General features: G+C 49.5%; 1 protein-coding gene and 1 non-coding gene across 13 annotated transcripts in view; one reads left to right on the plus strand and one right to left on the minus strand.

Moving 5' to 3' along the window:
* The window catches only part of Ubr4 (ubiquitin protein ligase E3 component n-recognin 4), a 108099-nt gene that overhangs the window by 34161 nt on the left and 48532 nt on the right, over positions 1 to 25406 (plus strand). For 6 of the 12 annotated variants that reach the window (XM_063287801.1, XM_063287793.1, XM_063287796.1 and 3 more), the window contains exons 29-57: positions 96 to 305; positions 1623 to 1724; positions 1964 to 2064; positions 2285 to 2483; positions 3212 to 3400; positions 3982 to 4045; positions 5287 to 5478; positions 5990 to 6060; positions 6140 to 6287; positions 6655 to 6882; positions 7358 to 7528; positions 8770 to 8952; positions 9716 to 9874; positions 10188 to 10340; positions 10687 to 10914; positions 11871 to 12028; positions 13482 to 13653; positions 13996 to 14197; positions 14921 to 15084; positions 15560 to 15776; positions 17075 to 17291; positions 18001 to 18033; positions 19144 to 19207; positions 19500 to 19634; positions 20615 to 20789; positions 21538 to 21621; positions 21711 to 21851; positions 22655 to 22776; positions 23722 to 23833. In XM_063287801.1, the coding sequence (XP_063143871.1) occupies positions 96 to 305; positions 1623 to 1724; positions 1964 to 2064; positions 2285 to 2483; positions 3212 to 3400; positions 3982 to 4045; positions 5287 to 5478; positions 5990 to 6060; positions 6140 to 6287; positions 6655 to 6882; positions 7358 to 7528; positions 8770 to 8952; positions 9716 to 9874; positions 10188 to 10340; positions 10687 to 10914; positions 11871 to 12028; positions 13482 to 13653; positions 13996 to 14197; positions 14921 to 15084; positions 15560 to 15776; positions 17075 to 17291; positions 18001 to 18033; positions 19144 to 19207; positions 19500 to 19634; positions 20615 to 20789; positions 21538 to 21621; positions 21711 to 21851; positions 22655 to 22776; positions 23722 to 23833 (4394 nt within the window). Of the gene's footprint in view, positions 1 to 95; positions 306 to 1622; positions 1725 to 1963; positions 2065 to 2284; positions 2484 to 3211; positions 3401 to 3981; positions 4046 to 5286; positions 5479 to 5989; positions 6061 to 6139; positions 6288 to 6654; positions 6883 to 7357; positions 7529 to 8769; positions 8953 to 9715; positions 9875 to 10187; positions 10341 to 10686; positions 10915 to 11870; positions 12029 to 13481; positions 13654 to 13995; positions 14198 to 14920; positions 15085 to 15559; positions 15777 to 16618; positions 16821 to 17074; positions 17292 to 18000; positions 18034 to 19143; positions 19208 to 19499; positions 19635 to 20614; positions 20790 to 21537; positions 21622 to 21710; positions 21852 to 22654; positions 22777 to 23721; positions 23834 to 25406 lie in introns of those variants that run through there. The other 6 variants (XM_063287800.1, XM_063287803.1, NM_001395108.1 and 3 more) reach the window with 4 other exon arrangements.
* Trnav-aac3 (transfer RNA valine (anticodon AAC) 3) lies at positions 15944 to 16015 on the minus strand. Its single transcript has one exon. It is a non-coding gene; the product is annotated as a tRNA-Val (tRNA).

Consider the following 25406-nt stretch of genomic DNA (forward strand, 5'->3'; position numbering starts at 1 on the left):
AAAGACTAAACTAGAAGCTCTCCCCAGTCGACCAGCCTTGGCCTTGCAGCATTTCAAGAAACAAGCCCTCATTTGCTCCCGTCTCCTGGCTGTAGGTGGTCGGATGAGATGAACCCAGCGCAGGTCATCCGGGCTCTGCTACCGCTCCTTTTGGAGTCAAGCACAGAGAGCGCTGCTGAGATCAGCAGTAACTCCCTGGAGCGCATCTTGGGACCTGCGGAGTCTGATGAGTTCCTGGCTCGCGTGTATGAGAAGCTGATCACAGGGTGTTACAACATTCTGGCCAACCACGCAGACCCCAGCAGGTGAGCAGGAAGAGCTGCTATAGCTGTCGGCAGGATGCACCACCCCTGGTGCCATGGTGGTGACCACAGCTCCTCGGTATGGGCTTGGAGCCATCCTGTGCTCATGTGGAGGGTATGAAGAGGCCCTGGGATCTGCTGTATGACTGATTCTTAGGAATAACTCACTTTTGAGAGAATGGAATGTTAAATGTTCATATTGGGAATATTATTTGAATGAAGTGAGAAGGGTGGTGGGGTGGGGTGCACAGAGGCACTGGTGAAAATCACGCTCATGTTTTGTGACTATGGAAATGGGTGGTCTGGGGAAAGTAGGCCTTTGATCTGCTTGATCAGCATTAGGCTATGCTGTGGGGATGTACAGGACTCTCCTAGGAACTATGTGGGGAAGGCCCACGTACTGGCTACCTCCTCTCTGTTGACGACCAGCCTGCCCACCCGCCTGCGCTCTCCTTTCCTCATTTGCCCTCTCCTGCTCTGTAGCCAGGCAGCTTTGAGGTTCTTGCCTCAGCCTCTGGCATGACCAGACCATATCACCATCCCTTTCTAGAAAGTACTTTTGCATGTGCATACTTTTGTATGTGCTTGTCCATTGTATATTGGTGTTGTGTAGGGTCCAAGGCCCACCCTGGAAGTCTCACTTTTCATCCTCTGCTGCATCCTCTCACCTCAGCCGGGGCTCTCGGGGGAGCTGAGCTCAGGCTTTCCCTTTGGGGACTCAGCCTTTTGTCTTCAGTGCCCTTCGCTGTGACACCTCGTATCATCTGGTAGAGGTTGGGAGTCTGAACTGTGGTCTTCACTCTTGTGTGGCAAACAGTTCACACACTGAGCACTTCTCTAGGCCCTCTTCTTTTGCTTTTCAAACGTAGGTGCTTGAAGTGGCTTCTCCCTGCAGGAGTGATTCACCCAGACTCTCCCTCCTCTGGAAACAGTCATGTGCTAACCACAGCTGATGCTTAACTTCAGCACCTTCCTCCCTTTCTTCATTTTTATCTGTGCTTTCCATCTTTGAGACCAGGTCTGTCAGGGTCCCAATGCTGGGATTGCAGGTGTGTGAGTTCACACCTGGCCTACCTCTCTTTATTTTTCTAGGAAATAAGGTAGTAAAACAAAATTGAGGTCTTACTGTTCTTGTATTAAACATTCATTGAATGTGTACTGTATGCCAGTGTTTATGTTAAACTCAGGCAAAACAAAACTTGGTGTTTGCCTCAAGGTCTAGTCGTTCTTCAGAGGCAGTCAGGAGGGCCCTGAAGGTGTGGTCTCGGTTCTTGGTGGGCTGGATGGGTGCATCCACTGAACTGTGGTCTTGGTCCTCAGTGGGCTGGATGAGTCCGTCCTGGAGGAGTGTTTACAGTATCTGGAGAAGCAGCTGGAGAGCAGCCAGGCCCGGAAGGCCATGGAGGAGTTTTTCTCTGATGGGTGAGCACTGCTTCCCTTGACTCACTGAAAGTAGGGAGGGGCTGGATGTGCCGACTTAGCTGCCTCGGGACCAAGGAGGCCTGCTTGAGTGTCTGTCTCCTGGGGTGGGCTGTATTCCAAGAGCAGCTTGTGTGGGGTCCCCGAGTGACAGTTTTCCCCAGGGCTGAGACTGTGAAGCAGAGGCAGGACTTCCTAGGTGACGGTTAACATGGTTGTCTCTTTTCCCCCTCACCTTGCAGTGGGGAACTTGTGCAGATCATGATGGCCACGGCCAATGAGGACCTCTCTGCTAAATTCTGTAACCGAGTCTTGAAATTCTTCACCAAACTCTTCCAACTGAGTGAGTGGCAGCTTTTGGTAATCTTCTTACGGGGACTTTGATGTCCGGCTAATACTGTGCCTGGCTCCTGCCAGCATGACAGCGCTAACAAGTGTACAGAATCCTTCAGAGAAAGTTGGGAAAGATGCTGAAACTCTTGAGGCCTTTTCCCTTCTGGCCATTTGCCCCTTCTGTGGAGGTCCTGCCCTCCTCACTGACAGAAGCCTCTTGTTTGTTCTAGCTGAGAAGAGCCCTAACCCAAGCCTCCTTCACCTCTGTGGCTCTCTCGCCCAGCTTGCCTGTGTGGAGCCAGTACGCCTGCAGGCCTGGCTCACCCGCATGACAACATCGCCCCCAAAGGATTCTGACCAGCTGGAGGTCATTCAGGAGAACCGGCAGCTGCTACAGTTACTGACCACGTACATTGTTCGGGAAAACAGGTAGCAAGTCTGTGTGTGTCGTCTTTAAAACCCAGAACTCTACACAACAGCTGTGGCTGCCTTCCCTTGAGCATTGCACACCTGTCCCACCTGCATCCTGCACTGTGTGGCTTCTTGAGATTTCCCATGGAGAAACTTCAGAGCCGACTTGGCCTGTTACTTAACCTCACTAAATGTCTTTTGCTTGCTTGCTTGATTTATTTATTTATTGACAAGGTCTCTCTGTAGCCCTGGGTGTCCTAGAACTCATATAGAAAAGGCTGGCCTTGAACTCACAGGGATTTCCATGCTTCTTAATGAGATTTTGTTTATATTTCATTTCATTGTGGGGGCGGAAGTGTTCGCCCTCTTGACTCCTGTATACCACTTGTATGCTTGTTGCCTGTGGGAGCCAGAAGTGGGTGCTGGGGCCTGTGGGGCAAGACTGATGGGCGGCCATGAGCTGCTACGTGCTAGGACTCAAACCCAGGCTCTCTGGAATAGTAGCGCGTGCTCTAACTGCCGAGTCCAACATTCCCAGTGTCTCTCATCTCCCTCCTGCCCCTTTTACCTCTTCCCACCCCTAACCCTGCCACACACAAGTCCCCTTCCCACATTCAAATGAAGCAGGGCCCTCTGTGTGACCATGAGTTTTGAACTGACCATTTGTAGCCTGGTGTCTCATTGCTCTTAAAATTGAAAGACTATACTTAGAATACCTTTTTTTTTTTTTTTTTTTTTAAAACTAGCCAAGTTGGAGAAGGTGTGTGCGCTGTACTTCTGGGCACTCTGACCCCCATGGCCACAGACATGCTGGCGAATGGTGATGGGACCGGCTTCCCCGAGCTCATGGTTGTGATGGCCACTTTAGCCAGTGCCGGACAAGGAGCGGGCCACCTTCAACTTCACAATGCTGCTGTGGACTGGCTGGGCAGATGGTAAGAGGACCTCACCTGTACTAGTGTTCTGAACTTAGAGGAAGGAATGAAGGAAGGAAGGGTGGGTCATTACGGCTTCCTTCCTTCCCAGTCAGAGTTAGCAGAACTAAAATTCCTTTGTTAAGCACTATCGGTGTGGTAGTTCCTATTCTGTTTATTTCATCCTATCTGCAACCTACACACATGCTCACACATACACACACATGTACACGCACACACACAAGCACACGCACACACGCCCACACATATGTGTGCATTCCTTTGAGACTCTGTCTCATGAAGTTTCAAATTCAAAGTCCTTGTCTCAGCTTCCCCAGCACTGGGATTAAAGACACGTGTGTATGCCTGGCTGTCTTTATTATTTTTAGTGGAGTTTCCTATTAAGTCCTGGGAAAACAATACAGAATGCTACTGTTGGTCCTAGGACCAGACCAGTCCAAGTCATGTCAACTTCATGCTACTTAAACAGACAGGTTCCCTTCACAGTATCACAACCTGATTCGAGGCCTGTGAAGGTGTTTCCTTCCTTTGGAGCCTCAGATGATTGTGACTTCTCTCTCTCTCTTTTTGCTTTGGGACAGCAAGAAATACCTGTCACAGAAGAATGTGGTTGAGAAACTGAATGCCAATGTAATGCATGGAAAGGTAAGGAGAGTGAGGACAGCTTAAGGGAGGGAGCCAGGGAAGAGAGAGAAGTCTCTTTGCAATAGCGTCTGTGTCTCTCTGGCCTATAGAAGACAAGGCTGAGAACCTCAGTGCTTCTTTTGTCCTGGTAACGCAGACCCACTTAGGCCCTATGCAAGTCTAAGGAGGTGATGCTCTGATGAGGACTCGACAGAGCCCTTCCTAAGCACAGGGAGTCGTTGCTGCCTTGGGTCAGTGTTCTGGGAGTCACAGTGGCAGCATCATCCCCACTGCTCAGTATGCTTATAGAGCTCTAGACTGTGCCAAGGGACTTGAGCATGGCAGAAAGTCTTAGGTCAGGCTGTTTCCTTGACTCCTCACCCAAAAGCATAGCAGGGCATAGATGGAGGGCAGGCTCTGGTCTCAAAACCCCAGTAAGTACTGACTCCTCTCTCCCTCTTTTCTACTAATTACTGTTCATTTGACACTGAGTTGTCAGTGAAGGGGCTCCTGGGAATTTAGAAATCTGAGCCTGATATTTGACTATTAGTGGTTGCTGATATTTTAATGCAACCATTTAAAATTTATTTCATTTTTAAACTTTTGTAGGGGATGGGGAACTTGAGACAGGGTCTCTGTCCTGGAACTTGATATATTCAGGCTGGCCTTGAACTCGGATCCACCCACCTCTGCCTCCCGAGTGCTAGGATTAAAAGTGTGTGTGTCACCATGACTGGCTTTCTATTTGTGAAGCGTGTTTGTGTGTGTGCATGCTTGTGCGCATGCTTGAACTCAGTTAGATCCCCTGGAGCTGGAGTTACCGGCAGTTCAGGGCAACCTGGTGTGGGTACTGGCAGTGGAGCCTGGGTTCTCTGTAAGCAGCATGTGCTCGTAACTCCTGAGTGTCTCTCCAGCATCTGTCTCCTGGGCTTTTGAGAGAACTACAGAACTCCCTGCTGTGGTTTGCCGGTCTCTGGCAGGGAGAATGCTGAGAGACCCTTTCAAGCTGGTCTTGTCTTGAGGGGCCCCCGCTTCCCTCTGTATTCCATTCTTCAAATTTACTCAGGCTTATGCTGAAGAGTGAACAAGTCCACAGGAGTTCATTGCAGCTCTCTGAGCAGCTGTGTGCAGGTCGTAGTAGGAGCTGGGGGCTGTATGATGTGCCGTCTTCCCTCTCTGCCTTGATTCTGACCTCTGGTCTTGAATGCTGTTAGAAAGTGCCTGACATGAGAGAACTTAAGCTTCCTCGTCTTTTCTTGCAGCATGTGATGGTCTTGGAATGCACATGTCACATTATGTCTTACCTGGCTGACGTCACGAATGCCCTGAGCCAGAGTAATGGTCAAGGACCGAGCCATCTGTCGGTAGATGGGGAGGAGCGTGCCATTGAGGTGGATTCAGACTGGGTGGAAGAGTTAGCGGTGGAAGAGGAAGACTCCCAGGCTGAGGACTCCGTAAGTGCTAAGTAGGGAAGGGAATGGCTGTGCAGCCTGTCCAGTGTGCTTGAGACTGTGGTGCTCTTCTGTCCTCGGCGGGCTTGAGGGCTTGGAGTCTTGCTGCTTTCTTTCTGCTCACAAGGCAAGAGTCTGCTGTTGTGCTTCCCTAGGCCTGCACAATAGGCATGGGAGCTAGTCTCCAGCTGAAGCAACTTTTCACTGAGTATGTGGCTTTTATCTCTGAAGTTACTTGTTCTGCTTTATCCATACAAGTTTAGGGACAGATGGTGGCAGACTCTTGACAGTATTAAAGGTTTTTGTTGTCTGTCTTCCCCACCCTTTCTTGTCAACAAGACCAGAAGATGGCACTTGAAATTGTAGGAGGCTTTCAGACAGCTGGCTGTTTCAAATCAGGGCAGGTTCCCATTAGACACCGGGAGTCTCCGCAGAGTGTTGGAGCAGGTGTGTTTTTATGGGACCCTGATGGAGAGGGAAATGTTTGATTAAAAAGACCTATTAATCTTTGAAGGATGAAGATTCTCTTTGCAATAAGCTGTGCACTTTCACCATCACACAGAAGGAATTTATGAACCAGCATTGGTGAGTCCTTTTAAAGCGAGGATTGTTGGGCCTCCAGTGTTGTTGCATGGGACTTATTGCTGATTATTGTTGCTTGTAGGTACCACTGTCATACATGTAAGATGGTGGATGGGGTGGGTGTGTGCACAGTGTGTGCGAAGGTGTGCCACAAGGATCATGAGATCTCCTATGCCAAGTATGGCTCCTTTTTCTGTGACTGTGGAGCCAAGGAAGATGGCAGCTGCTTGGTGAGTGATGATGGAACCTTCACAGTGTCCCATGGGCAACTTGTTAGTAATACGGGAACATAAGGCAGTCTAGAAAATCCCCACCTCAGCTCTGTGTGGCCAAGCATTACTGTCCTTGTGTGATTGGTGATGCATCCCTTTGTGGCCCGAGCTCTTCACTTGGCGCATTAAAAACAGCAGCATCCTCATCACCTCGTCAGGCCTGATGCTCTGAGAGGGCAGTGAAGATGGATGTTGAGTGAGCCCTGTGGATCTGGCTTCGGATCACGGGTGCATGTGTAGTCAGGCCCTCCTGCTTCTAATAGCTCGGCAGAATCTCACCTGAGTGTGACAGGAATGTAGGGACACTGACGCTTTCTGTTTCTAGGCACTGGTGAAACGAACTCCTAGCAGTGGCATGAGCTCTACCATGAAGGAGTCAGCATTTCAGAGCGAGCCTAGGGTTTCAGAGAGTCTGGTGCGCCATGCCAGCACCTCACCTGCTGACAAGGCCAAGGTCACCATCAGTGATGGAAAGGTTGCTGATGAAGAGAAGCCCAAGAAGAGCAGCCTGTGCCGCACAGTTGAGGGGTGCCGTGAGGAGCTGCAGAATCAGGTGGGGCTTCCGGATGGGTACTGGAGCGCAGGACAGTCCAGCAGGTCTGACCAGTGCTCTGTGAGCTTTCCCTGGTAGCCCGGTTGTTTTCCTTTCATATTCATGCAGTATGCATGCAGGTAGCATGTGTTGCCCATCTCTAGGAGGGATTTAGAGCTAGTGGGAGTGGTATTCTGGAACATACTTCCTTGGCCAGAAGTTCTTATCTAGCCCCAGAATGCAGAACCCATTGAGCGATTGTGTTTTCTCTTTCCCCGTTCTGTGTGCATAGGAGAAAGCACCTTGAATGACTTAGGTGTCTGTGGACCTCGACTTAGAAATAGTCCTCTTACTCACTGTCATCAGAGCTAGGATTCTACAGAGGGGACTGTGTCCTACTCTAGACAATGGCTGTCAAGATTGTTGCATGTGATCCATGATTTTTTTCTTTTGTATTTTTATTTTTTTTTCATTTGTGTATTTCGATTTCTCTCAGGCCAATTTCTCCTTCGCTCCTCTCGTGTTAGACATGCTCAATTTCCTCATGGATGCCATTCAGACCAACTTTCAGCAGGCTTCCGCCGTGGGGAGCAGCAGCCGGGCACAGCAGGCCCTCAGTGAACTGCACACAGTGGACAAGGTTGTGGAGATGACAGACCAGCTGATGGTGAGATGTCAGGGTTGTGAGGTCTAGTAACTGTGTCATGACAACCTGTATGTCATGGCGCCCCAGTATTTGTCACAGCAGCTGAGGAAGAGACTTACGAGTGAGTGGGTCCTAGGCCATGCAGAGCCTACAATCTGTGGTCAACAGCCTTCCTCAGCTATACTTTGAGCAGTGTAGTAGCCCACAGATGAGGTGTGTCTGACAAGAACTCAGGTGTTTAGGGAGCAAGTTTTCTTTTTGTTAAAGCATGTGGATGCGTTAAACCTTCTAGGATGTTAGGGGGTCCATTTTGTGGGCACTATAACTGAAAGTTTTAAAATAAAACCAGAAGCCTCTTGCTTGTGTCTTTCCTGAGGCTCAGTAGCTTGCAGATAGCTTTATCCTTTGTTGACTTCCAGCCTGTCAGTCCTGTGACTTAGGGCTGGTCGTCCAGCTTTGCACCTCGGACTCCTGAACTGCAGGGATAAATAAGTAGACGCAGTTCCCAAAGGGGGAGGAATATACCAGTGTACAGTCATTGTAGAATTCAAAAGGGGCCTAGGACAGAGTGAGTCTGCCTGTGAGTTGTACTCACAGTGCTGTGTCTTACTGGAAACCTGCAAGGAGCACTACCTGGCTGCAGGACCGACTCCCCGAGTGGACAGACACCCAGAGCAGGGCGCTTAATATTTTAAATACTGACATCAAAATTAAAGATGGAGTTGGTGGCCCACTAAGTTGCCAAGTTTACTTTTGCCAGGTGCATGCGTGTCATTACCATTGTTTATAAGTGAAAACACTAACGTTTGAAAACAGCCAGTGCCTAACTTACTCTCATGATAACTTGACTCTACTGTTGGAGCCAGGCTGAAGCAGTAGACTTTAATCAGCTGAGGACAGTGGACTGCGGGCTGAAGTCCATCACTTGTCCATTTTGAGTTCAGGCTGGCCTGAACTCCTTATATAGACCAGGCTAGCCTGGTACTCACAGACATCCATCTGCCTCTGCCTCCCAAGTGCTGGGATTAAAGGCTTCTGCCACCACGCCCTCTACTTTACCTTTGTTAGTAATTTTATTATTTAAGAATTATGTGCATGCATATCATTTATTTTGATCAGATTCACCAGATTTAATTTTGACCCCGCCCACCAGATTTAAAGCTGCTGAACGACTAAGGGGTGCACTGCCATTCTGGTGACAGTGGATGAGTCCACTCAGTCTTGCCTTCTCCAATACTTTTTCTGCTTCTCCCTTCTGCTAGGTTCCCACCTTAGGCTCACAGGAAGGTGCCTTTGAGAATGTTCGGATGAATTACAGCGGAGACCAGGGCCAGACTATACGGCAGCTGATCAGTGCCCACGTGCTCAGGCGGGTGGCTATGTGTGTGCTTTCTTCCCCCCATGGGCGCCGCCAACATTTGGCTGTCAGCCACGAGAAGGGCAAGGTAGGTCCCATGATTCCTTCCTGTTCATTTTAGGATCTGACTGTGTTCAGCTTGGCCCTCTGAGAGGAAGCATCCACTGCTTTGTTCCTGAGAGTGCTTTCAAGACTGATCTCATTAAACCTTTTGGCTTGGACCAGAGTCTCTTCGTTATCCCTAGAACTGAGATGACTTGGAAAGACTCTGGGAAAGGCGATGATTGGCTGGTGTTCAGGAAAACTTAGTTCCCATTCCTGCCCATTTTTGGATGCAGAAAGGGTCAAGCTGAAAGGCAAAAGTCTTCTTAAGAAGTCAGTGTTTCTTGTTTAGAAATCCCTGCTCTTCAGGGACTCAGATGCTCAGTTGCAGAATGCTAGGTATCTTTTCTCTCTTCTTGCCTCTTGTCAGGGCTGCTGTCTTACCTTAACTGCCAGTAGGAACAGTCCTTAAAGCAGCTGATCCAGGAAGTGCTTTATGGGACACTTGAGGGCAATGGTGTATAGGGATTGAATTAAGTATGTTATGAGAAGATTCTGCACAGAACAGTTGGTTTCATTACTTGGCTTATTTGCCCTCTTTGATAGAAAGAGATGAATGAATGACCTTCCATGACTTTCTTTTGGGGAGAAGTAGAGGCTGAACTTCATCTACAAGTTTTCTAAGAGACTAAATCCACAAAACAAGGCAGTGACTTACACCCCTCCCAAGGGAGCTTCCTTAACTGCCTGCTCTAGACTTCAGGGCCTGGTCTGGGTCTGGGCCTCAGCAGGTGGCGCTTCCTTTGCAGATCACGGTGCTGCAGCTCTCGGCGCTCCTGAAGCAAGCAGATTCCAGTAAGAGGAAGTTGACTCTAACCCGCTTGGCTTCTGCTCCAGTTCCCTTCACCGTGCTGAGTCTTACTGGAAACCCCTGCAAGGAGGACTACCTGGCAGTGTGTGGGCTGAAGGTAAAGACGCTGCAGGACCGACTCCCCAAGCTGTGAGCTCTGGCCAAGTCTTCCCTGGCCTCAGCTTCCCCTTCTCTTCACTCATAGCTGAAGGCATGAAAGTTAATAGGATGTAGATGTCTTTCTATGAGCTCACGCCATGTCTTCTCATTGCTCTGATCTTTTTGTGTTCTGGAGACCCGAGTGTCTAGGCAGTCTGAATGCAAACTGGAGGCTAGGAGTGTTCGGAAAAAGGGACATGTGGGAGCTCAGAATGAAGGAGCTCAGTGTATCCGTCTCAATTTAACTCTTCTGTTCTTGAACCTATGCCCAGGACTGCCATGTGCTCACCTTCAGTAGCTCGGGCTCTGTCTCCGATCACTTAGTGTTACATCCCCAGTTGGCAACAGGGAACTTCATCATCAAAGCTGTGTGGCTCCCTGGCTCTCAGACCGAGCTAGCCATTGTTACTGCAGACTTCGTCAAGGTCAGTGATGCTGGTTTGCTTTCATTCTTTCTTGAACACTTGACTTAAAAACCAGAATCTGTTATGTTCCTGAGTAGGTTGACACCACGTGTCTGTAGGAATTGGGTCTGTACACGTTTGTGACTACTTGTTATAAATTTGCGTATCTTTTCCTGCTCACTCCCTGAAGAATTTGGAAAGCAGTTGTTTTATGTGCGCTGTAATGCTTAAGGCCTTAATAGTGGGGCTCGTTGACCAGAGGGTGAATGCCCACCAGCCTGAGGTTGTGGCGGTTAGAATTCCCTGGCATGTGTTGGGGGTGGGACTGAAACAGATCGCCCTTCTTCCCCCTCCTGTCACCCTGCAGATTTACGACCTGTCTGTTGATGCCTTGAGCCCCACCTTCTACTTCCTCCTGCCAAGCTCAAAGATAAGGGATGTCACCTTCCTTTTCAACGAGGAAGGCAAGAACATCATTGTCATCATGTCCTCTGCTGGGTACATGTACACACAGCTCATGGAGGAGGCCAGCAGTGCCCAGCAGGGGCCCTTCTATGTCACTAATGTGCTGGAAATAAATCACGAGGATCTGAAGGTTAGAGTCACTTTCTTCTGTTCTGTGTTCACTATGTTGAGAAACTCCTCTGTTGTCCCTTTCGGTTTCCTTACCCTTCCTTGTATGTGCACGCATGCATATGCACTTCACTTCTTTTTACTTCATGGCAAAACTAAACCACTAAGGCAATTGGGCTGTAAAGTCCTTGCTTCTCAGCTTCTGTCAACAGAGTTAATATGTCTCAGTATTATGTTATGTGTATGATGTTTGCTTGCATGTACGCTTGTGCGCTGTGCACATGAATCCAGCACAGGAGGCCAGAAGAGAGGATCAGATCTTCTGGAATAGGAAGTTACAGATGGTCAGGACTCACCATGCAGTCTGGGAATTGAATCCAGGTCCACGAAATGTCACTCTAGCTCAAAAAACTATCTAATAATAGCCACCATGACCAGTTTCGGCCGGTGCACAAAAGGGAGCCAGCCCTGAACAAAAATCCCCATTAGTTTATGTACTTTGATACCCCAAGTTACCCTGAGCAATTAAACATGTTTTACAGAGACATAAATTCCAAGGCTTGCTTGTTTGGACAAATGAGGAGATTTGCAGCATAGGATATTGTCAATTATCCTGAGACAGATCAGGGCTGCTTTTCCCAGGTGGCTGTTCACCAGGGTCATCCTGCCTACCTGGCAGGGTTGTATTCTTCCTGGGAGAGGCATGTGTTTTAGTTAGTGATTTTAGCCACGATTTTCTTCTCTAAACTGCCCGTCAGAGCCATCTTCCTTAAGCTAAAATTTAATTTGGTATAGCGTAGTATTTTGCAAGCACGTTTATTGGTCAGTCTTCTAGAACATCTGTGTATCATGCTCACTTGTCATCGTGAGGCCCACTCGTAGGGGTCTCATGCCTGGTGATGGGTTAAAGTTCTGCCCCAGGAGCTGGGTTCCAGCCAGTAAGCGAAGTCCTGCACATGCGTGTCTTTGTTCCTACAGGACAGTAACAGCCAGGTGGCAGGTGGTGGCGTGTCTGTGTACTATTCACACGTGTTGCAGATGCTTTTCTTCAGCTACAGTCAGGGCAAGTCCTTTGCAGCCACCGTCAGCAGGAGCACTCTGGAGGTGCTGCAGCTCTTCCCCATCAACATCAAAAGGTGAGAGCAATCCAGTGTGCTGGCCTCCCACATGCTCTTGCTCAGTGTGGCTCTCTGCCTTCCGTCCTCCTCCAACCCCTTTCCTCTCCACTACTGCTTCCTGTGCTGCTTGTACACACCCGCTTCCATCTTTAAAGACAAGTAGCCGCCATAGTTGGAAGGCCTGCCTGCCTGTTTGTTCTTTACCATGGAGACCCCAGCCCCTAGGCACCAGCACAGGGGTTTGCTTTACACAGAGAGGAAACCTGTAGGCAAGGTTTTAGCCATGACCAAGTTTGAAGGAGGAGACAGTGTGGCTGAGCACTCACCCTGTCCTTTCAGTTCGCCTCCTTAGAAGCTCACACACCCTCTCCCCATCAGTAACCAGGACATGGCATCGGTCCTGGTAGGGTGGCTAGAATTGGGGCAAGTAAGTACATTCGTCAGTTTTCCTGATGCTAGAGATGGGAAGAAGAGGTTCAGAGACTCTCCTATCCCTTAGCTGCGACTGAAGAGCTATTTTAGATCTGTAGAATTAACTTGATTTTGAAGGATGTCAAATGGACAGGAGAATCGCATAGGGCACCATGCCTTTCACCTTACGCAGCTCTGTGACCTTGTGTAGTTGATGGACTTGAAAGGTCACTGATTCCTAGCAGCAAAGATTCAGTGAGTTCTCTTGGGGGACACACATAGCAGTGATGGGAGCATGCACCTGGCTCTTAGAATACTAACCCATGGCACATCTGAACTTAGCCAGGGGTTCTGTTTGGAGCGACATCAAAAACATCTCCATGTGGGAGCTTCAGTGTGTCCCACAATACCGCCTTTAGTCCTTACATCTTGCAATGTTCATTACAATGAGTCACTGATCTGCCTCTTGAGCTCTCTGCCTTTTTTTTTTTTTTTTTTGGTTCTTTTTTTCGGAGCTGGGGACCGAACCCCGGGCCTTGCGCTTCCTAGGTAAGCGCTCTACCACTGAGCTAAATCCCCAGCCCCGAGCTCTCTGCCTTTTACACTACTAGTACTGGATCCTCACTGGGCCTCCTCTCAGATATCCTGTTGTCATGTGTCATGGAGGCCCTGCAGCTTCTGATCTGCAGGACCAGCCCCTTCATGCACTCTAGCAATTCATCGGTGGGGTAGATGCTGGGGTGGACTGACTCAGAGCCCTGGATCTGGGTCTGGGTTGGTCAGACTGTCAGCTCTTGTGCACCCTCACCTCAAGGACCAGTTCACTAGCAGTGCCCCAGGCTAGCTCACCCTGCAGGAGGCAGGGCCAGCTCTCTTGCTTTCTCGTCCTGGGGTGATTCCAGCTCTACTGGTCTGCCCAGGTGAAGGCAGGAGGAGGAATGGAGTTGGAGGGGAGGGCTTCTGTCCCTTGCTCTTGCCCCTGTGACCAGCTCTGCTGTGTTAGGACACGTTTTTTAAGGACAACAGGGATTGACGCCGTATCCACTTTTGGTGTCTGCAGCTCCAATGGTGGCAGTAAGACTTCTCCCGCCCTTTGCCAGTGGTCTGAGGTGATGAACCACCCTGGCTTGGTGTGTTGTGTTCAGCAAACTACTGGTGTGCCTCTGGTAGTCATGGTGAAACCAGACACTTTCCTCATCCAGGAGATTAAGACTCTTCCCGCCAAAGCAAAGGTCAGTACCCTCTTCCCAGGGCTCCTAACCTAAGAATCTGGGCCATCTCTTGGCAGTTGGAAAAGATTTTTTCCATCTCTGTATGGTGGTACAAGTCCATAATTCTAGCCTAGGGAGGCTGGAGCAGGAGGCTTAAGAGTTTGGAGGCCAGCCCAAGCTCCATGTTGAGCCCCACTTCAAGAAACAAACAGGTGAAAACTGTCTCTGTCTTTCCAGCTGTTGCCTTTGCTGTCCTTAGTACATGGGCCCTCTGTAGAGCCTGAGTTTTTACACCTTCCTCTGTGGCTCCTGAGCCACACGGGTGAGAACTGATCCCCCACCATCTTTGTCCTCTCCTCCTAGATCCAGGACATGGTTGCTATTAGACACACTGCCTGTAATGAGCAGCAGCGCACCACCATGATCCTGCTGTGTGAGGATGGCAGCCTGCGAATTTATATGGCCAACGTGGAGAACACCTCTTACTGGCTCCAGCCGTCTCTGCAGCCCAGCAGCGTCATCAGCATCATGAAGCCTGTGCGAAAGCGCAAAACAGCTACAATCAGTAAGGCCCCTCCAAACCCAATGGGCATGGGCTCAGCAGTCTCCTAGACAGCCACAGAGTAGGCCCTGTGCCGGTTAGAAGAACTGGCTTTCCTGCGTTTGTATTGGTGAGGTCAGAGGTCATTCCCAGCTAGTCTTCTGAAACAGGTCCACATGGCAACCACTGTTGGCTGCCCAGTTTGAGCCAGCAGTTCTTGGTGTCCCACAGGTCCGAATGTTGTCCTCAGCTTTAGCCTTTCTTTGGGGTTAGCAAAGGTGCTTTTGATCTAGCTGAGGGTTAAACAGTTTCCGGCAGAACAGTGTGGCCATCAAAGGTTTTACTGTGGCTGGGAGAGGACTCTTTGAAGAAGAGGAAGCATGACTTTTCGGAATAGTTCTGGCTAAGTTAAGTACATTGCAGGCACCATCACTTTTCCTTGACTTTGTCCTAGAATTTCTGTGTTTGAGATGATGATGCAGCTTATCGACCATAAAGAAAGAGGTTCTGTTATGTTGTAAACTGTGCAGCCCACACTGAAAGCAGGTTTTATATAGTGGGTCATTTGGTTGGGAGTGACCAGCTGGAAAGCTGACCTCGAGCGGTCATCGTGATGGATGGTGATGGAGGCCCGTTTGGTTAGAGCAGAGTGTGTAAGCAAGGGCTTAGTCTTCAGCTTTAGAGTGAGAGCCGAAGTGCTGAGATTATATGTTGATGCCCTCTGGCCATCTGGCACTGTCCCCACAGCAGCCCGCACATCCAGCCAGGTGACCTTCCCCATTGACTTCTTTGAACACAACCAGCAGCTAACGGATGTGGAGTTTGGTGGTAATGACCTCCTGCAAGTCTACAATGCGCAACAGATAAAGCACAGGCTCAACTCCACTGGCATGTATGTGGCGAACACCAAGGTGAGCAGCTGGGTGTGGGGCTGGCTCACTGTGTGGGGGGCACTCGTGAGCAGTGTTGAACACATGGTGCCTGTCTCTTCAGTAGGAGGGTTGAACCCAGGGCCTTGCACATGCAAGGCAACGATTCCCAACATTGAGAGGTCGGGCTGGCTCCACATTTTCCTTTAGAATCAGACATAGAATATGTACTGGAAAATGCTCACTTCTGGTCAAATGAATAAATCAACTTTCCTTCATACGCTGAAGGTTTGAGTCCTCCAGGCTAAATTCCTACCATTGTTAGAAGGGCTACTGAGTATAGGGCACCGTCTGACAGTTTCGAGTTTGGGGGAGGAGCCTGGCACTCTCCTTCTCATATCTGTGGTGACATGATTAGGATGGAGTTCAGAGAAGTTAGGTCTTACCCAGGTAACCATTGAGGGGATGTGGGAGGAAGGACCCTGGAGATTTTTCTGACTGTGCTCCTTTCCCACAGCCTGGAGGCTTCACCATGGAGATCAGTAACAACAGTAGCACCATGGTGATGACGGGCATGCGGATCCAGATTGGCACACAGGCAATCGAGCGAGCACCGTCCTACATCGAGATCTTTGGCAGAACCATGCAGCTTAACCTGAGCCGCTCCCGCTGGTTTGACTTCCCCTTCACCAGAGAGGAAGCCCTGCAGGCTGACCGGAAGCTGAACCTCTTCAGTGAGTCAGCCAGCCAGGACAGGCTGGAGCCTTCTCCTGTGACTAGAACAGATGAGCACTAGGTGTCCCTCCACTGCTAGGGAGGGATTCCCTGTAGGACCTAGTTGCCCTTTCTTGGAGGTGTACGAGGTGGGGTGCCAGGAAAGGAGACTGCTTGGTTTCCTTTCTGATGGTACTGGGAATTGAACCCAGGCCTTTTTGAATGTTAGGCAAATGCTCTACCACTAAGCTATATTACCAGCCATCTTTTAGCTTTTTTTTATTTTGATTCTTTTTTTTTTTTTTTTTCCGGAGCTGGGGACCGAACCCAGGGCCTTGCGCTTCCTAGGCAAGCGCTCTACCACTGAGCTAAATCCCCAACCCCTTTTTTTTATTTTGAAACAGGGTCTCCCGTTCTATAAGCCAACGGGGGCATGGGAGGGGGTTCCTGCCTTAGCCTCCTGAGTATCTGGGATTACAGGTCAGTGCCATTAGGCCTATTAAGAAGAATAGGTGTGTTGGTAGAGAGAGGCAGACACAGGTAGCTGTTCTCTTTGGTGTTGCCTTAGCCTCGTTGATGGAATTCTTCCATGTCAGAGGAGGCAAGACTAACTGATGAAACCTGGAGGCATATGCCCTATCAACTGAGCCATATCCCTGGCTCAGAGCTTTTTGCATTTTATTCATTCATTCATTTATAGACAGTGTCTTGTGTAATTCCATGCCGTCCTTGAACTCATTATATAGCTGAGGGTGACCTCGAACTTCTGATCTTCCCGCCTCTGCTTCCTGAGTTCTGGAATTAGAGGCATGTGTCACAATGCCAGTTTATGTGGTGTTGGGATGGAACCTAGCCAGCACTCTGCTAAGTGAGCTGAATCACTGGCTCTGGGCTTTCTTCACATGTTGCTGAGCCTGTGTGCTTTTTGTCAATCACTGGCCGCTTAGCTGAAGTCCTTTCTACTAGGAATAGTTGCTGTTTGTAAAGATGGTGATAACCTGTACCCCAAACAGAGAAAGTGCTCAGAGCTCATTGGGAATCAGCAGATGAGCGATGGACCACAAGTGAGCTACCCAGGATCCTCACAGTGATGGTTAGGGTCTCCCAAGTAGGAGACGCCGGGCTGTGGTCCATCCAGCTGTCCTGTGTGTTCAGCAGTGGCCGTATGTGCCGCAAGTGTCTTAGCAGACATGGCTTCCAGAGTCTATGAGGCGGACGGGGTTTGCACCTGTACCTGATTGCTCTGTGCCTGGCCTGGGAAGGGTTCTGTGAACTCTTAGTAAATACGCTTCCTAAAGGCCTCTCTTGCTTATTTCAGTCGGTGCCTCTGTGGATCCAGCTGGCGTCACCATGATAGATGCTGTAAAAATTTATGGCAAGACTAAAGAGCAGTTTGGCTGGCCTGATGAGCCCCCAGAAGACTTCCCTTCTGCCTCTGTTAGCAGCGTCTGCCCTCCTAACCTGAACCAGAGCAACAGCACTGGAGACAGTGACTCAGCTGCTCCAGCTACAACCAGTGGCACTGTCCTGGAGAGGTACCAGTGTTGGCAGGGCTTGGTTCTTAATTGTTTTGCACTGACTGCAGAGCCTCCTCTGTCTTGAGTCTCCCAAGCTAGTCTGTGATTGTCAGATTCTCAGTCCCTGGAACATTCAGTTTCTCCCTAATATACACACAGAGCTTGGGAAGTGGGTTCAGAAGTGTCTGATGCTGGATCTCTGTCCAGGCAGAAGCTTGGTCATTTACTTAACATTTGGAATAGCCACAGGCAGTGGTCTAGAAAGTGCCTACACCCATGCTCTAGATTAGGATCCAGACTGAAACAACAGCAAACATCCTCCTTCTGTGCCAGTTGCATCATCTTCTCGTCTTTCTCTGTGGAAGTTGCTACTCTGTGGTAGTGACACTGCCAGCAAGAGAGGCTGCTGCAGCGTCTTGCAGGAAAGTGCAGTGTCCTTAGACCTCCCTACGGTGGCATTCGGAAGCACGTGCTTGGCTTCTTTGTGCTAGCTGGCTGCTGGTTTGCCATGGTAGATGAAGCAGGTCCTGATGTAAGAGTGAGCTTCTTACATTGTAAGCCCTTGAGGCAGCCATGCTTGGAGTGACTGCACCCCACCAGCAAGCAGCCTCCCCATTTCTGCCTTTCTCCCTACCCCGTTCATATATCGTTTGCTTAGGATGTGTTTCTAGGTTTCTCTGAGCTTCACATTTTTTTCCTTTTTTTTTCCCTTTGCTTCTCCCCCAAGTTCTGAAACTGAGTCCCTAACCAAGCTGGATCGGTTAGTATGCCCTGTTTCTTTTCTCTGCACGAGTGCGTGTGTGTCAGAGAGCAGCGTCCGCATTGTGGCTTTGCGCTGATTCGCTTCTGTTCCAAGTCCTGCTACTTTCTGTTCTGGTCATTGCATGGCTGCAGAGCTCTCCATGTGTAAACCAGAGCCTACCCCGGACTGTGAGCGCACCCTTGGTGTTGGCCACATCAGCCTCTTGGCTCTGCCTTCCTTAATCTATCCTTGCTGCACATTTTGTACAACGGATGCGAAGGGATGGGGTAGAGGGGCAAAATCCCCCTGCCAGTTCATAAGCCCCTGGAGCCTGTCCACTTCCCTTTTTCCTAATTCCTCCTCCATCTTCCCTTGGTGCCTTCCTTTCCTCCTGCCCCTTCTCACTCTCGCTACTTTCTTGGTGCTTTCCTTCCCTGTCCAGACCCCCAGCTATCAGGATGCCACTTAAATTCACAGCAGTAAGCCCAGAGCATGTTATCTGATAGATAATGTTTAATGACTAGACTTCCTGCTTCTTCCCTAATGGAGAAGTTCCGTGTTCTAAATGTGCTTTGTACTATCCTTTGAATGTTCCAGTGGCATGCATCTAGAAATAGTTTGTTTGCTCCGGTACTTAGAGCCCATAGGGAATGCATTCTGTGTGCATTTTCCTGGCTTTATAAGCAGAAGCCTAACCTTACCATTGCCAATGTAAACAGATGGCTTTAACTTCTCCCTTGTGCCTCCCTTTGCCCACTGATCTCTGAGCACCTGAGCTTCGGGCACTGCTGCATCAAGACTTAAGCCCACCTCAGGATCCCTGCCACAGGCAGCAGAAGGAAGCACATTTATCCTCTTTGAGGAAGAAAAGCCCTGCCCGCCGTCTTTGAGTGGCGGATTATGAACATGGCCTCAGGTTGATCTCCGAGCAGGAGCCAGGTTTCTTCTGGCCTGTGACACAGGCAGTGATATGCACGGCGCCTGTGGCAGGTCTTCTTCTGCTTTGATTTTTATATTTGGCATTCATTCAGTCGCTGTCCCCAAGGTCCTCACAGCTCCAGCTTGCCGGGCTGACACGAGGCAGAGAGGACAGTGCTTGTACTCAAGCCAGGCTTTCTGTCTCCCCAGGCTGGTTGTGAGTTCTTTGGAAGCCCTGGAAAGCTGCTTTGCTGTCGGCCCAATCATTGAGAAGGCAAGTTATTTCTTCAAAGCGCACGGGAGCTTTCTGAAGAGGCAGGAAGTAGGGTTGACTGAGGCCTGCTGCCTTGCAGCTGAAGAATTCTGACGGCACAGCCTTGATGTGCAGAGCATCCCTGAGCTGCTACAGCTGTGTTGTAGGAGGGTTAAAGTTTAGAAATCTTCTTTTCTGCTCTTTGTAGTCAGTAGTGGGTCACCTAGCTCGGCTGGCCTGGAAGGCAGGAGGGAAGGGCAGATAGAGGGCATCCTGTGGTGCCGAGTGATAACCCTGCTGTCTTTCATATCAGGAGAGAAACAAGCACGCAGCCCAGGAGCTGGCCACTTTGTTGCTCTCCCTGCCAGCGCCTGCCAGCGTCCAACAGCAATCAAAGAGCCTCCTGGCCAGCCTGCACAGCAGTCGCTCGGCCTACCACAGCCACAAGGTAACCGCTTCCTCTCTGGGAGACTGAGTGATGGGGAATCGAATAAGTTGGCTCTCCATTTATAAAGTCAGGGCCTAGTAGAGTAAGCAGGAGGAAAGCTCACTGAGATTAGAATCCCTGGGTTCTCTTTTTTTCTTTTTTTTTTTTCAGAGCTGGGGACCAAACCTGGGGCCTTGCGCTTGTTAGGCAAGCACTCTACCACTGAGCTAAATCCCCAACCCTGTCCCTGGGTTCTCTTAAGAGATGTATAGATGCTACCCTGGACTGAGAAAGCCACCTAGTGGGCCACCGGCATGCTGCTTTATTTTTCTGGCCCTTTTAGGACCAGTAAGTTTTAAAAAGGAGAGAGAGCGTGGGCAGCTGGTTCTTGTACAAGGGTCAGGATTGTGCCATAGGTGGTTAATGGGCTGGTGCTCCGAGCCCTCAGCTGTGGCCTGGCGCAGCAGGCCTACAAGTGTGGTAGGTACTTGTAAAATAGGGGTTATGGCTGGGCCTAGAGGTTCTCCTATAAAGCCAGTATGTGCAGAAGAAGGTAAGCTGGGCCACATGGCACCATGGGAAACATGGCAGCCCACACTCGTAGGAAGGAAGGTGCTGGGGGCACTGCCAAGCCCATCTTTTGTGCCCCTGTCTCTTAATAGCAAGGAATGAGTTCAACTTGCCAAGGAAAGGTTGTTTTTGAAGCATTATCCCTGGTGAAGGCCCTGCTGAGGGATGGATGAGTCTGCCAGGGGAAGCGATTGGCTACTGCGGTTGTGTTGACTGAGTGGCTGCCAGCTTCCTGTTAGACTGTGAGACTGTTATGTTGCAGGTGATTTTAAAGACTGTTCATTTTCTATCAGTTAAGGCAGTTGAGCATTAGGCAGCCTGAAGGTTGGTTTTGAGAGCTCTCCTTCCTGAGAGGAGTAACCAGCCCTCTGTGTGCTTGAGTGCCCTGCCTTTGCTTATGGTTGACTTTCTGTGACCCGGCTGTTTTATAGGACCAGGCCTTGTTGAGCAAAGCTGTGCAGTGTCTCAACACTTCCAGCAAAGAAGGCAAGGACTTGGACCCCGAGGTGTTCCAGCGTCTAGTAATCACAGCTCGCTCTATTGCCGTCACACGTCCCAACAACCTTGTGCACTTTACGGAGTCCAAGCTGCCCCAGATGGAAACAGGTGAACTTGGCCTCCGTGGCCGTGGTCCTGACACCTGCTCACTGCACCTCTCTCTGTCATGTTCCTCCTATTCTGTTGGCTCTGACAATGGATAATTGTCCCCCTTTGTTTGTTTAGCTCTGTAGGGCCTCTGATGAAGCCTTATTTTAACTAAATTGACCATGGTTGACTTTAGTTAGTGTTCTGCACCTCAGCTGGTCTGTTGTGGAGTTGTTAGGAGTGAAGCTAAGCTTCGTTCCACCCTGGTGCACAACAGGGATGTGGCAGGGAGTGGGGCTTCCTTGTATTAATCACTTTGTTTAGGGATGCAGAAGTCAGGCCCTTGGATGAAGCTAGGCTTAGTTTTACCCTGGTCCCTGCAGGCCGGGTGCTGGGTGCTGCATGCTGCTGCACTGCTCTGCAGTGGAGCTTGCTCAGTGTGTGCAGTGGCTTCTCTCTTGGCTTCTCTCATCGTCTCCTCACATTGGCTGCCCGGTGCTCAGTGCCAAGCCTAATTTGCCATTATCAGAAAGAGCTTGTTGCTGCGTCTGCAGTCCCCATCACCTGCGTGTTCCTGTGTGCCATTGCCTTCCTGTGTGTTCTCCTAACGGTGCAATCCTAGAATCATTCTAGAGAAATCTCAGACATTCCCCCTAGGTTTAGTCTAGCAGTTGGAACAGGCATCTTTGACTCTGCTGTAAAGATCCTGAATGCTCCCCTCTCTACCTAACTCTAACACACAATGTTTTCTGTGATGTTCCTTTCCCAGACTGTTTTTCTCCCAGATGTGCCTGCTGGAATCTAGGGATAGTTGGCATATTGATTGGGGCCCCACTTGAAACTCCCTCCGCAGGCAAGCTTCCTTGACCTGAGTTAACCTTAAAACAAATTGAATTCTGTCTTAGATTCACCATCGTTAATGATTTCCTTTCTCCTGCGTAGAAGGAGCGGAGGAGGGGAAAGAGCCGCAGAAGCAGGTGGAAGGAGACGGCTGTAGTTTCATCACTCAGCTTGTAAACCACTTCTGGAAACTCCATGCATCTAAGCCCAAGAATGCCTTCCTGGCACCTGCCTGCCTGCCAGGTATCACATTAGCAGGGTACTTGGCTCTTGATACAGTGAAGTAGGTATAAGCTCTTCAGCACCGTGACCTTTTCCTCCATAGAAGTACACACAGAGAGATGTCTGTGAGCTTACGGTATTGCTACCCTTGGGAACTAGCAGTGCAGAGGTGTGTGTGTGTGTGTGTGTGTGTGTGTGTGTGTGTGTGTGTGTGTGTGTGAAATGCTTCCTTCATGTTGCTTAGTTCACCTTGGTGGGGAGACGACGACGATGAGGGGAGTGTCGATGATGGCCCTGGCTCTGTAGTTGATATTGAAAAACAATGTATCTGAAAGACTTGGCTGAGAGTCTGTTTAGCAGTAGGTGTTTTCACTCATTTCCTCGGTGCTGTTGCCTTAGTCCTCTCATGGGTCACACTGCTGAGCACTGGGGAAGAGGGACGGCCCTATAGCCAGAGGGAAAAGTAGATGCTCAGGCCCATTGGCCTGCCAGAGATTGGCTTTGTCAACAGGTTTGGGGAAGATAGGGGTATTGTAGTTATCTGCCCACCTCAAGGTTCCTCACCTTGTCCATAGCCGTCTACAAAGATTCTCGCTTCCTTGGTGCAGGTTCTGCAAGGGCTTTTAAGGACACTGAGTAAAGACACTCCAACTTGAGCTCACAGGCTACCCCGCAGTATCGCGGGTTTGCCTTGCGGTGTGTCTGCCTGTTTTGTCTTGACACCGTCTCAGCGATGCTGAGATTTGTGCTTTTGTCTCAGGCTTTCAAGGGTCTAGAGTTCTTTTTGTCAACACATTTCCAGGTGATCCTTTTCTTCCATTTAGGCCTTACTCATATTGAAGCTACGGTTAATGCGCTGGTAGACATTATCCATGGCTATTGTACCTGCGAGCTGGACTGTATCAACACAGCATCCAAGATCTACATGCAGATGCTGCTGTGTCCTGTACGTATCAGCACAGCCCCGGATGCCTCTGGTCAGTCTGGGAGTGTGGGGAAATAGCCCGATAAGTACTGACCTAATGAAAGAGAGCAGACTTAAGGTCTGATGAGGGCTGGAGGGGGCTGGAGAGATGTCTCAGTGGCTATGAGCACAGGCTGCTCTTCCGGAGGACTTGGGTTCAGTTCTGAGCGACCACATAGTAAGTAACAACTGCCCGTAACTCTAGTTCCAGAGAATCTGACACTGTTCTTGCCTCCTTGGGCCTACTATAGGGGTGGTGCACAGACCTACCCTGCAAACAAGCACCCACACACATAAAGTAAATCTCTTAAAATGTGGTGGGAGTCAGCAGTTGCAACTACAGTAGAGCTGTAGAGACGAAGTCTGGGAAGGGAAGGACTTTCTCCTTGTTCAGTGATCTCCCATTTGTAGTCTGGAGCCTGCTGTATGTAGAATTAACGTTGAGTGAGTGTCAGTTACATGTGTAAAGGCTGTGTTAGTGTGCCTGTTACAGAAGATGAGTGTTAGAAGTGCTGGTTACGGGGTTGGGAATTTAGCTCAGTGATAGAGCGCTTGCCTAGGAAGCGCAAGGCCCTGGGTTTGGTCCCCAGCTCCGAAAAAAAGAACCAAAAAAAAAAAAAAAAAAAAAAAAAAAAAAGAAGTGCTGGTTACTGCATGAAGCAGAGAGGAAGGCCAGGGCTGGATTATGTGATGAGAAGCTAGAGCCAAAGTGGCTTCAGGGTCAGTGGCCTTGCACACTGACCCCAACAGGTAAAAGACAGGAAGCTGGGGAAGGTCTTACTGTGCCAAGTCTGCAGAGGCTGGTCTTCTTCATCCTGCTGCATTTTCAGGAGGACACAAGTGAGTGTGGACAGACTTCTCCCTGTGTCAGTGGAGTCCTGGCTGACTGTGGAATGCCTAAGCTTGACATCTTCCTTTCAAACCTAGGACCCTGCTGTGAGCTTCTCCTGTAAACAAGCTCTAATTCGAGTCCTAAGGCCCAGGAACAAGCGGAGACACGTGACATTGCCCTCCTCCCCCCGAAGCAACACTCCAATGGGTAATTTAAAGGCTGCGTTTAGGCTTTACCTGGGTGGGTCAATGGCCCAGAGATGAGCTGCTGCTCTGAGAGGTGCTGCTATGTTGACCAGAGTCTTTCTAGTTTCTGTTCTTTTAGTATTCTATACAGTAGGGTAGTGCACAAAGCATGCAATAGAATAAAGTCAAAGTCATGGGGATGGAAAGGGCTGTGGAAGATGTCCAGGATCCGCAGAGCATCTGCAGCAAAGCTACACAGTTACATGGAGACGGGGCGTTTGCCTGAAGCATCCTAAAAGCCGAAGGGAAAACATGGAAAGACAATGTAAAGTTCACTGTTGAGGATGGTGTGCGTGCGTGTGTGTGCACGTGCAAGATTGGGGGGTGGGAGTGGACCAGTATAGGATGGAACCGACACTGGATTTGAGACTGGCTCGGGTTATGTGGCAAGGCCCTGTCTCAAAAATGAAAAGCTAAGGTCTTGGAGGTAATTGTTAATAATGGAATTTTTAAAAATACATGCTCTTAGGCATGGTAGAGTGCCTGTGTTCTTGGTACTCAGGAAGATAAAGTGAGAGGGTCAAGAGTTCAAGGCCAGCCTAGGCTATCAATTGGGGCCTTGTCTCCCAAACGTAAAAGACAGTTTAACAACTCCCAGTGAGAGCTGGTAAGAAGACTGTAGGTGAAGGCACTCAGCAGCAAGCCTGACAGCTTGAGTTTGAACTGATTGATGTGTGAGGCCCACGTGACAGGAGGGTCATGTTAGGAGTCCTCTGACCTCCACCATGTGCTGTGCCCCCACAAAATGAACAGTAAATGTGAAAGAATAGTCACAGTGACTAAACAAAAGTTATTTTTATCAGAACAAGACTGCTTTCCCTAGCACAACCTCATCATTAAGGGTCCGATGGAATCCTGGTGGACTTCTCCAGAATAGATTAGGTAGCAAGTTCCAAACTTTATTCATGAGGTACTTGCTTGGGCACTTGCCACACTTGGGAAGAATGAAGAGCAGTAAGTTACAGGTTTAGAGATAATGTATTACCTTGCTGTTTTCACACGGAGCCTTTATGGAGATGCTTGCTTTGCATTTGTGGTGCCATCCTTGAAATCCAGTGTATGCCCCTGGCAGCTTGTCTCCACTTGAACTAGCTAGGTCTCAGGTGCCCAGGGCATTCTTGTAGCTGGTACATACTATGGAACAGTCGTGTCTTCTGCAGTGCTGGAAATTGAACTTAGGCCTCATGCATGTTGGATAAGCGCTCTACCACTGAGCTGTATCACAGCCACAGTGCATATCTGGAGGAATGTATATGACTTTGTAACTTTCAGACATCTTTCTACCTGGGCTTTCCACAGCCTTCTCACAGACAAGGAATCCAGTGGGATGTGTCACAGTGTCCTCAGCTTCAGATTTCAATCCTGGTTCTGGTTTTGGTTTTTCTCATAGTAATTATATAGTTTCAAAGTCTTACAGACCTAGCTGTTTGGAGGAATGAAGTCTAGACTACAGTGACGTGGACACGCTTGACAGACACTCTTGGGTTCATTTCCCGTCCTGCAAAGGTCTTCTGAGAAATGAGCTCACAGGGCCT

Source organism: Rattus norvegicus, chromosome 5 (assembly GCF_036323735.1).
Source record: "Rattus norvegicus strain BN/NHsdMcwi chromosome 5, GRCr8, whole genome shotgun sequence".
In the NCBI taxonomy this organism is placed as follows: domain Eukaryota; kingdom Metazoa; phylum Chordata; class Mammalia; order Rodentia; family Muridae; genus Rattus; species Rattus norvegicus.